This window comes from Empidonax traillii, unplaced genomic scaffold (genome assembly GCF_003031625.1).
Source record: "Empidonax traillii isolate 1590-97213 ecotype Southwest subspecies unplaced genomic scaffold, ASM303162v1 scaffold423:size1405600, whole genome shotgun sequence".
In the NCBI taxonomy this organism is placed as follows: Eukaryota; Metazoa; Chordata; class Aves; order Passeriformes; family Tyrannidae; genus Empidonax; species Empidonax traillii.
This window is the reverse complement of record NW_020955616.1, coordinates 305,895-318,285: the sequence shown is the minus strand read 5'-3', so window position 1 is coordinate 318,285 and position 12,391 is coordinate 305,895. Positions and strand designations below refer to the sequence as shown.

At 35.7% G+C, this 12,391-nt stretch overlaps 1 protein-coding gene across 13 annotated transcripts in view; it reads right to left on the bottom strand.

The window, feature by feature from the left end:
* Positions 1 to 12,391, bottom strand: part of MYCBP2 (MYC binding protein 2, E3 ubiquitin protein ligase) — a 177,824-nt gene that overhangs the window by 26,909 nt on the left and 138,524 nt on the right. For all 13 annotated transcript variants that reach the window (XM_027894283.1, XM_027894284.1, XM_027894291.1 and 10 more), the window contains 4 exons: positions 5,019 to 6,662; positions 3,458 to 3,627; positions 2,429 to 2,673; positions 1,574 to 1,741 (listed from right to left, as the gene is read on the bottom strand). In XM_027894283.1, coding sequence (XP_027750084.1) covers positions 1,574 to 1,741; positions 2,429 to 2,673; positions 3,458 to 3,627; positions 5,019 to 6,662 — 2,227 coding nt within the window. The remainder of the gene's footprint in view (positions 1 to 1,573; positions 1,742 to 2,428; positions 2,674 to 3,457; positions 3,628 to 5,018; positions 6,663 to 12,391) is intronic.

The following is a 12,391-nucleotide window of genomic DNA, read 5'->3' as shown; positions in this document are numbered from 1 at the left end:
ACAACGCTACTACTGCATGAAAGTTTGTCTTATGCACCTAGTAACTGTTTAAATACTGAAAAAGAAGAACATATATTAGAATTACACATGGTGCAAAAGCATGCAAGTGCTTTTTAAAAAAATGTAATGATGTACATGGTAAGTTCCAAGAATTTAGGTATTTTTGGGAGAGATACAAACACTCAGATCATGCCTGAATTGAAGTTTCAGACCAAACTTGTCCTGAGAATGCATGTGAAAACATCTATGGAGTGAATTTTTAATACGCAAGCCAACTTTATGTGATAGTATATCGTTTCTAACATCACTAGCCTTAAAATTAATTTTCAATTGCTATGGCTATACCTCTGACATGTTTCACTCCTTACCTTCAGTGGACTTCTTACAGTCTGCAGAAGAACTCCCAGCTTATGCTGTCCCTATAGGCCTCAGGAGACCATGGTGTCCACAGTTTTAATAAAGGAATATACCAATACGATGCACTCTTAAGGAGTTTTGTTAGAAAAGTTCTATTTCTGAAAAGACTACATTGTAGATTGTAGTATTCCAATAAACTGTTTTTGCAGTCAGTATAAAATATAACAGATTGAAATAAAAACAGATTAAAAGCAAGTCTTCTCTTCATTACACCCTCACTATAATATGAGGAATCACCGACATCTGAAAACACTAAGCATCAAAGTTGATTCTGGACTATTATTAACAGTAAGAGCCTTTTTTAGCCTAGCAAACAAAAATTTCCGTAACTGCTTGAATTAGATCACAGTAAACTTAATGAGATAAGCAAGTGGCTTAACCTGGCAGAAACCATCTAGCACTCTTGGTCCTAGATAGCATTAAGTTGTAATTTCTTTAGGGACATTTTAACTTCAACACAGAATGAAGCAGCAACATTTGCTCTGAAAACTTTAAAATAATGGAATTTCCTCCCTTTAAAACTTTCCTTCAGAATGAAATTCTGAATGAAGAACAACAGCCACTTCTTTCAAAAAGTCCATTAATATACAGTCAGTCAGCTGTGGTACAGAATAGGTACACAGTGAAAAAAGCTGCTATGTTTTCAAGGAGTTTGCAACAGCTATGGTCCTTGGATTATTGATCTTTAGGTCACTTCTTCAGTTTTAGAGATTCTGAAAAAATTGTCTCTATAGGAGACAGGCAAGCCTGGAGTGAAGACTGTGGATAAATTTTCCTGAGGTATGCTAAGATTCCTTCTCAATTGAACAAAATTTTTTCATATTTTAGGTTGTAAACCCAGGACCTTTCTAGAGAGAAGCAACTGATTTGCAGTACAGTTTAAAGTTGCAATTGTGATTTACATATTCCTTGCATATTTGCATAATCAAACATATCCCATTGCTAATGGTTGAAAATAGAAAAATATCTTCAGGGAATCACGTATAAGTACAGCTTCCTATGCTTTTGGCTTTTTTGTTGCCATTTCAGAGATTGATGTGTGCTGATCTGATACTTTAGTTATTTAACTGCAGCAATGCTTTCCTTTTTCTTCTTAACTGATGTTATGCTAACGCTTTAACACTTGTATATAGTTCCTAGAATTACAAGGAAGTACCTTGGGGGCATAGATTTCATGTTACTCTCTGGCTCTTCAAAGACATTAGGACTTGCATCAGGAGTAACTGAGATGTAGGGTGCAGGTACTGAAGTTGAGCGCAAGTATCTCATCTCATCCTGGAAGAGGTTGTCATCCTGGTACCCAACAAAATTTTCATGATGATGCCTAAATCATATTAGATTTTTAAATTAGGATTAAGAATTACAAGTTCCTGAAACACACATACACAAAAGTCCTCTGCCAATACATTTAGTTAGCCAACACTATTCATTTATTCCTTGTGTACTAATGCTTTTAAACTAGTTGTGACTTAAAAGTGTTACTGGTAAATACAATGGCATTTTCAAGCAAGAGGGAGTGGGGATCACCCTTTACTATCTTCTAGTATTTTTTTTAGGTATTTCCAGAATGTATTTTAGGCCCGACTGTCTATCCAACGTAAACATGAGACACTACAGTGAAATCTACTTAAGAATACCAAGAAAGCACAAGTCTTCTGGTTTCCTTCTTACTATTTTTAACTGTGAAGAGAAAAAAGTAGCACATGTCTGCTACTAACACATTAAGTTAAACTCTTTGGCAAATTTCAAGTTTTTTTTGGACAGAAACTAAACTGTTAAAAAATATTTAGCACTGAAAAACTACTTAGGGTATATTTGACATTACGAGAAAATACAACGTATGAGATTAAACAAGATCATGGATTAAGAGACAGAAGAATAAACATCATAAAGAATTAGGAAAATATGTATTTTTCTATGTAAGTTTTCATTTAATTTATACATACATTTTTATTCAACACTATACATAGGTGAGTATTAAAGTCAATATTCATATGCTTCCTTAAATTACCTTGCTAAAGTCTGTAGATAGAGACATGGCATTTTAATGGGAAAGTCTTCAGAAATTCCTTCTTTGAGACTGGGAAGTTGAGACTGGAATGCTTTTGCAGGGTGATAGCAGAGGATACTAGGCTCAGCAGCACTACTCAGTGACAGTAAATAGAGTGCATTTGCTTTGATCACTTGATGAGCTTCCATAGTTGGCAAGGCACGAGGTGTCTTAACTTGCATTGGTTTTCTCCTAGATTGTTTAATCTAGATTAATTTAAAAACAATATAATTAAATTATACTTCACCACAGTAAAATCAGGTAACATAACTTATACTAAACCTGCTTGATTCTTCCTGTTGTAAAATATTTTCTAAGACAAAGTGCACTTCTTTTATTTTTATAACTTTACAAACACTTAATAAAAAGTTGATAGCTTTGACAGCTGCCTCAGGATTAATTTTGTGTGCAAAAAGTTTCAACAAGTTTAGTTAAAAAAATCAAGTTTAATTAGCATTGTTCTGCTTACCTTAAAACCTCAATATATTTGCATACTTTAAGAAAGAATTTGAAATTAGTCCTGAAACATCAATATAAGAATATCACCTTTCATACTATTCCCATTAAAAACTTCTTTAGTGGCATCTTGTATGCAATGGTCTGGGTTATTAAGATCAGAAACTTTAAACATCAAGTTAAAACACCACTTATTTCAGTAAATAAAACAATTCAAAGTTAAATAAACTGAAAAATACTTAATAAATTAAGTATTACATTCAATTCTGCAGTTATAGTGGGATAAAAAAAAAAAAATCACAAATTTGAAAACACTATCATCTGAAGGGAAGAAACCTGATCCGAAGTTTGGAAGTCGGCAAAATTTCTATCTTATCATCTTAAACCTATCAATGGCATAAGAGGATATTCCAAAACCATTCAAAGTTATTAAATTCCAAATTTTTTAAACTGGCCCAACCTTATTTTCAAGTTGTGAACACAGTGCTATTAAGGAGATAGACATCTAAACATATGAAAAGCAGCTGAAAATACCTTCTCTCTTGCTGCTGCTTGCTTTTCACGGAGATATTTTTCTCTGCATCGATCGCAAACCAAATACCAAGTGCTTCCTCCAATACCACCGTCGCCACAGTTGCCAGCCCACCCTCCACAGAAGTGCCCAATGCTGTTGTAACCTTGGCCGCCTGCGTAACGGCCACAACCTACGTTGCGGAAAAGAGGGGAAAACAAGTTATTTCAAAAGAAGGGTTACTATTATATCTTTTATTGCTGTAGAAGAGGGATGAAGAGGGGGTAGGAAGACACTTGTCTTTTCCTGGTCTAATTTTCTACATTTCTATATGTCTGAATTGGTTACAAAACAATGTTTTTGTCTATGTGTCCCACCAGTATCCAACGAATCCAAACACACAGCAGTTTTCAAGTTTTTATTATTATACTGTCCAAAGCATCAACAGTTCCCTATTCAAACAGCTGGTGGCAAGGTCAGTGTTAAAAGTTAGCCAACGTTATCTGTAATTTAATAAACATGAAAACCTTACCTCCCAGCTAAACCTAAAGCTTGAGAGGGAATGGAGTGTATCCCTTTGCTGATTAGCATTTCTCATAAAGATTCAGGGAACTAATAATTGCTGAAATAGAAATTTTGCTTTAACTTTGCATACAGAGCTAAAAAACCCCATGCATACCAGCAAAGTATACCAAATATTAAGTCCCTGATACCCAGTACTGACACAGCAGATAAATTAAAGTTTTCCATTATTGAGAGTAAAACAGTAACAGAAAACTTTTGGCAATGCAGAAACTCTAAATGACCAATCTCACTCTTTATTTTATTTTCCACTTTCTCATCACAGTTTCAAGTCCTCAAGTGAAAAAAATGGCATGTTTCTGAAGAGCTACTATAAGGTCAGAACATTATTTTGACTGTGTTTTGAACAATGTTATTTGGCATATTTGAAAGTTTAGATCCATAACTACTTGAAATTTCAAATACAAAGACGTGTAAATAATCTTTATGTAAGCATAAATTTTAATTTAGTGTATATAATTGTTAGAATCTGGAAAAAAATTATTACTGGCTCAAACCAACACTCTCGCCCCCACTTCCCCGCGACCTCTCTCTCTCTATCCCCTTCTCTCCCTCCTCCACTTTCCCCCTTTACTACTACTACTCCTTATACCCTTTTCTTGCTGAGTTGAAGTTTCCTAAGTCAGTCCTTTATGAAATGCTTCATGTTGACTATATGCTTTTACCCATTTTTACTACACTTTTACCCATTTTCCTTATCTTCCAAAGTTTGCCAGTACAAGTGTGTCGATACGACCCCTTGAAAATGTTGTAGCATTTTTTCCATGTGCAGCCTCAAGGTATAAAAAAACTGAAGCCCCCCTTAATAAACCCATCGGGCAGGTTTTGGGGCCTTACATGTTTTTGACATAAAACCCCTCTGATGAGCTTGTGAGGTGAGCCTGGGGTCTTACACTAATAGACAAGATAGCCTGACTCATTTTCATAACAGTAACTAACACCAGAACATGTGTGTGAAATACACTTGATAGATTGACATGGGAATTAAATACGGAATCTTACCTGGATGAGCTTGTCTCATGTGGTAAGTCACTGGATACGGATGGGATTCTCCACACAACTCACAAATGGTGTCTTTCTCAGGTCCTCCCACTGCAAGCTGGGCCATTTCACCAAAAAGATTTCCCCTTGGCCTAGTCTCAACCTTTTCCTTTTTCTTTTTCTCTTTTTTAGCTTTCTTGTTATCTTTGTCACTTTCCTTCTTCTTTAACACTGCGCAAGAACCAGGACTTGGAAAAATCATGTTTTGGGAAGCTGCTTTAATAGTTGCTAAAGAAATATCTTCCCAGAAAGCTACTAAATGCTGCAGTGTTAAGGGAAGAGGAGACTTGGATTTCATTGTGTGATGACTGGATGTTTCAAAGGAGGTAGTTTCAGTTTTTCCATCCTCGCACTTTTCATGCAGAGGTGGTTCTTTTAACATTGAGAGGACTTTGTTCTTATTGATGCTACCCATTTTGGAAATATCTGGTCCATGAGGTGAGATGTTGAACATATTTAGAGCAGATGATATTTCCAATGAATGTCTATTTTTCAACTTGGTTTCTTTTTCCTCTGCAGGCTGTTGAGTAAGACTGCTTCGTATGGGTGCATGCTCTTTGGACAGTTCTGGATTAAACTTCAAAAAAGATGAGCATGCCATAGCATCATGAACTATTCCTTCATGCCAAAGAAATGCAGCAAATACAGCTCTAGCACATTCTGCAACAGAAGGTGACATTGCTTGCTTGGCAGGCTCTACAGGCTTGGAGCCATCTCCTTTGAAAAGAAAGTTGGATTTTTCCTTTTTGGGTCTTGTGTGCCTACCAGCACATTTACGACTCACTTTTGGAGATGATCTCATGTCTTGCTCATCCTTCAGTGGTGCTTTTCCTATGCTGAAATGAACTTTATTAGAACCATCATCCAGACTTCTGAATTCAGTGTTGTCCTCACAGGTGGTATCTGTAATGCTGTCAGTCTTTAAAGTACTCGAAGTACATACTTCAACTACCTCACTGTGAAGATTTTCTTGTACAACATGAGGGGAAGGAGCTCTATTTTCAGTTTCCGTAACAGGTTTTCCATCTTTTGCAATAATTTTTGGTTTAGGTGAAGTGGACCTCCCCCTTAAGGGTTCTGTTAGTGGCACTTTCTTTTTGCGAAGGGTGTCTGGATCTAATGTGTAGGAATCTGATTTGGAGCGTTCTCGAGGAGGATCAAGCTTTGTTTTTACAGGGGATGAAGGTTTCTGAGGTAGACTTTTGTCAATGGGTGATGAGGATCGTGGAGAACTAGCACCAGATCTAACAGCTGTAAGTGTCTTTGTCTTTGGAGAAGATGACCGGGTTCCTGGCCCTGGAGATTCGGCTCTCAGACCAGTAGTTGTTCTTCCATCAGTTTTTAGTGTTTGCAAAGTGTTGTGATTTGGCGACAAAGACCTGCTGTGCGAATCTGACCGCAGCTTTGCAGCATCTGATTTCAGGATAAGACACTCACTGGCAGATAAACCTTCTGTATTTCGGGGTTTCTTCTGGTCAGCAACAGCTCTGTTCATTCGCACATCAAGTTTGGGTGACCTGCAGTCAGCCCTGTGCTTTGATGAGGTGTCTGTCTTTCCAGCTGGAGAAACCGGTCTGGCAGCTCCCGTGAAATTCATTCGGTCACCTGTGTAGTAGATTTTATAACTGAATGGTTACATGTTGACAGTGATAACCTAAATAGTAAAAAATAAGGACTAAAGACCTGAACACAAGATAAAGATCAGACACATGCTTCTGTCCACATAAAAATTAAAGGAAATATGGTAGGATCTTTTTTCACCTAGAATATTTTCAATGCATTTCTTTTCCTAAAGATACACAGAAACAAGTGTTAGGAAATATTTACACAGAAAACATAACTATGGAGGTATCAAAAGGCACAGTTCGCTGTTTCCACAAAACACTAGTAAAGGAAGCACAATTTACACCCTTAGGTAAAATGCCAGGAGTTAACTCAATTTATGACAATTGCAACATAAACCAGGGATTATTTCTTTATTATGCTCATGTGTGTCAGCCTGACTACAACAAGAGTCTTGCATAAATCTATGACCAGATTTATTTTTTTTTAGTGCTCAAAAGTCAGGAATTGTAGGAAGTAAACACAGTTGTTAGGTAAATTGGGCAAGAGGCTTGCAAACACGCTGAAAACTATTCAGATTGGTAATCTGAGGTATCCACCTTTTTAAGACCACAAACTATCTGTGTTCTGCTACCAAAACACGACCTACTGAAAAAACCCCCAAACCAACAAACCCACTTTTTTCAACCACTAAGCTAAACCAACAGCTCTGGTCAGTGATGTTATTTTCATGCACTACTTTATTGTTCATGTGCACATTGACTCTGTGCAGATATTAATCTGCAGAACTATAAAAACTACAGGTAGCTTGCTGTAAGTCCATACAAAAATTAATACAAGCAATGTTGAAATTACTGGCAAGCAATTCAACAGTTAATATAACTGTCTCTCCAAAAAGCCTTACACTGCAAAGTCTTGAACACAGAGTTAAATCCTTCTGATCTGAATGGGTTTCATTAGCTAAACATGAAAAGATTTCCCTAGTAAAGCTTGTAGATACAGGACATAGCACTTTGGATTATTTTACTTTTCTAAATATTTGAAGGTAATTTCCATTTGTCTGGGTGTATTTTTAGGAGGCTACTATGCGTCAAAAAATAAAGTTTCAATTAATCAGAAAAAATCTGCTAATTTGGGCCTTGATTTCTAATGGGAACAGGTGGTCATGTTTTGCCTAGTACCTACAGTATTTACTTAGGAGGTATGAAATCACTGTTCAATTTCTTATGCATTCTGGGATTTGAGCCAACTTCATGCAGTTCTAAATCACAAAGACTTACCCCTATGATAGAAAATATATAGATGCAGTTTTTTCGTTTCACAATCACAATTACTTTTCACAATCCTCCCCAAAAAAAAAGAAAAAAAAAGTTTTGGAGCAAAATTTAGCAACCCAGATGTTTCCTTGGGTTACAAACTGATTCTTACTATTTTGCTATCCCCCATATTTAAGTACCTTATAATAAAATGAACAGCAATACAAAAAAAGTGAAGGGAATGAATTATGTCAGAATATTTAACAAAATTAAAGGTTAGACCACTCTCCTGCCTTCCAAGGTCATGGTAGGAGTTCATACTTCTCCAGGTACAGACGAAATACTGTGTCCATATTCAGGAATAATATGCCAAATGTAAAGAGTAGAATAAAATGATAACATCTCAAATACCATTCAAATTAATTTTGAGAGTCTAATCTGTCTTTTTTCTTATGAGTTCTATAAGTATTTTTTTACATGGGGAAGGGAAGAGGAAGGAAAGAAATAGCATGGTACATTGTGGTTTATAAAATGATTGTTCTTGCTAAAACGAAAAACCAAAAAGTTTTTAAAGTATCAGTCTAAGCATTTCACACATGCCAGCTGAGTTATACACTAGTTTTACTGATGAGCCATTTTGAGATGTTTATTTTGTGATCGATAAATTCCAAAATGCAGATTCTAATTATTTCTATACACATTTTTCCCCTGAAACAAATAAAAAGATTAATTTAAGGTCTGCCAGATGAGAAAATACTTTAGATAGAATTTTTTGCAGAATGTCTCATAGAACAGATAAAAAATGCAAAAAGATGACAATAATCTTTTTAGAGGACATAAAAAACTTGAAGCCATTCAGCAATGTATCAAAAATAAAGTATGTGCACAATTAGTGCATTTCAATCAGGAAAACATTCTAGGAAAAAACTGCTTATAAAAGGTATAGCCTAACAGTAGCTTCCAATAACAAAAAAAGTCTTGTATTTTAAAAACAAAGGTTTGGTTTCGCACATATACAGGTTAATAATCCTAACTGGCATTCTAGACTATCAGCACAAAAAGAAAAACCCCCAAATGAAAAACTGCATAATATAGCAAACAAATCCCAGTTTCCCCCCCCCTTTTCTTACATACTTTGTTTGCGTGTTGTTTGAAAACAGGTGTTATTAAATTAGATTACCATCACTTTCCTGTTTACAAAGCAGAAAGAGGCAGCTATCATGTGTATCATGGAGTTGTTACAAATCAGGAAGGCAACACTGAATGGTTATATCAAATAAATTCCCAACAAATACCAGAACTGAACAATTGTTTTGAAAACATTATTTTAATAAACAAATGAAATGAAAATGAATGGAAGGAGAGAAAAAAGAAAACAACATTTTGCATGTAAAAATTTGAATAACCTTGCTATTGTTGGCATGCATACCCACCCTTCAGTTTGTGAGAGAGAGATGAAAGAGCAGAGGCAGGCCCAGCTACATCACTAGTTTTGTAAATACGCTCACGAGAAGCAAGGCAGCAGGGTGGAGTTTCTACAGTGGAAAACAGTTGCACAGAAGCAGCACAGATTCAATGGAAAAGCAGCAAAGATAAAAACAAGCATTTCAAATGATAGGTATTTCCTCTGTTAAGTATTCTGAATTCACTGTTTAGACTCGTACATCAGCTTTAAATGAAAAGGAGTAGTCTGTAGCAGAAGGCAGTAGATCAGTTCCCCTGATCTAAAAATGCTGTAAGTTCAGTATTAGCTTCTAGGACCTAAAAATGTAATGTATGGAGAATAGCCAATGAGATTTATGGTTTATTATAAAACCCAGCAGTGCCTAGTTTGGAACTGAACCCTGGTTTGAACTGAAGTCTTCTAATCTGTGAATTCAGAGATGAGTTATTTAGAACTTAAGTATCACCTTCTGGATGATAAATTTACACATTCTTTAGTGAAAATTAGAGAACACCTACATATTTCTGTTGGAAAGTCTTGATAATCACTGAAAACAATGAAGAAAAATATATTAAACCCATCTAAACTATCTGTTTTCAAAACTGACTGCACCTCAAAATGTTTTGAAAAACTTCACTTACATAATGTGAAGTTTCCCAATATGAGAGACAACTAGCAGTAGTGTCTATCAAATAGTATATACAAGAATAAAAATCTGTATCAACTCTTAAAAAAATTTTGCTTTAAGAAAAGTTCTGATGTAATTCAAGATCATTTCAGTAGTCTACTGATACCAAATCTGTTAGTAGAACAGCTCCAAATGAAACTTGGAATGAGATAATAGGGACTTTTAGTTTCAGTCTATCGTTTTACTTTTCTATTTTTTTCTGGTTTTAATTCTAATTCTAATGTCTACTCCTTTGTTTAGAAAAAGTAAGTCAAATTCTTGCTGCAGTAATAATTTTAGAGAGAATGTGTATGTTAAAAGATACCCTCTTTTAGATAGACCTTTTTGTACAAATGGAGTAAGGTTACTGTTGAAAATAAGTAATTTAAATTCCTCAACTGCTTAAGACTTTTTTGTCTGGTACTATATTTACCAACTTGTACACATAAAATATACTAACTCCCTTACCTTATGCAATGGCCTATAATTCTAGAGACTCTACAATGAGAAGGTGTTCATACTTTTGAAGTATTTTATTCTTTAAAAAAAGAAACTGCTCTCTAATTTCTCAATCCACTTTCATCAATGCCAATTATACTTTATTCTTTCAGTCTATGTCTAAGAGTACTTACATTTTATAATGTTGCAATCTAGGGTGTCTTGAACAATGTACTACTATTCAGTCATTCCAAGGGGACTGCAAGTCAAAGAGAATGACTTTCCCACATTATTTCCTTGCTAACTTGGCAAACAATCTATGTCTATCAAGGATAACTAGTCAGCCACAGGGATCAGCATTTTGATCAGAATTCCTTCTTTTTGAATCATCCTCTGAGGAAACACTGGTAAACCAATTCAGGAGGCAAGACATACCACTAGCTAGTTCATATTAGTTTTTTATAAACCAACTCTATAACAAACCGATAAAATGTCTCTGGAGAATGGAGATTAGTTAAAGTTTCTTCTGAAAAGCCACTGCTTTTATATGTGATGATGAAGGAAAGGCACTGACCTGCCTTAGCCATGTTGCCTAAGCAACAGCTGCCTCTTCAGAAAGAATGTATTCCTCTTTCGCTCTCTGTTACTGGCATGGAAGCTAAAATACAACTGTGAGCTGTATGTCCTCAAGCACTGCAATCAATGTATCTTTTTTCACATGCTAAAAATGCCAAATGTCGTAGTGACAGCTGGACAAGGATTCTTTTTTTTTTTTTTTTTTTTTTTAGTTATTTTTCCATAAGAAAAAGAATGTATTGAAGTAAAAAAAAAATTGGATATTAAATACTAACAATGGAGAAAAGTATTACATACTGTTAAAGTAGGGGAATGAGTGAGTTAATTAAAGCAAAAACTGAAGTGCAATATCATCAGAAAAACATTAGTAAGGTTCTTTACCCAAAGATAGGGTTTGGAGCACCAACATTTCAGCCACTTAAGTTTACTAACTGAAAGACTGAAATGAGCATTCTTGTGCTAGAAGTGTAGATAAAAAATAAGTTTATGGTTTTATTATTTGTCACTAAAATTTTTCAAGATGCTATAAACCAAATTTATTTCTAAAAAAAAAAAAAGGCTTGATACAATTTGAACTCTCCCAACAACCCTTACCATATCAGATTCCCCAAGGATAATCTGTGTTCTTCATACATATCTTTGATTATAAAAACTGGAAAGCCTAGGGTATGAAACCATTTAAATTATTAGCTCAAAGTTTCAAGAACAATGCTTTGGCAATATGCAGGGAAAAAAGCTCAAACCAGTTGTCATTGGTTTAACTGACAGTTAAGTCAGTTAAATTTCAGCACAATAGGGAAGAGACCAGCATACTTGGTTGAGAATATTCTCTCCTTTCATTTTACTGAAACACTACCACGAAGGGTTTTGTGCTCCATATCCATATCTATCTACAGTTTAGAGAATGCAGAGAGAAACCCTGCAGCCAAAGCCAGTGGTTCTAAATGCTATTTAACTAGCACTTAGATGGGAAAGGAACAAAGCCAAAAAGAATGTGGTAGCACAATACTGAAGGGATGTATCAAGGAACTTCTGACATGAATGGCAGGGTCTGATCATATATAGTGGGATGGTTGGATCATAGCTCTGCAGCATGGACTGGCAAGGAAGCAGCCTGAATGGGCATTGTACTGAACAGCAGCTCAGCCCTGCAGCTTCTGCCTGGACTGAGATGAGTTAAGAAGCAGGAGCTCAGCAAGTTGCCAGGGTTGCACAGGAACAGGGAGAACGTGACACATGTCAAGGGGGTCCAAAGCTTTTTCAGCCCATAAATCCACTCTTCATTTGCAGTATCAACTCAGATGTGAGGAAACTTGGCATGAAGGTCTAACAGTGACTGCAAAGCCTCACACTTCCCAAGTTCAGAGCTCAACAGCCAATTGTCAAATTT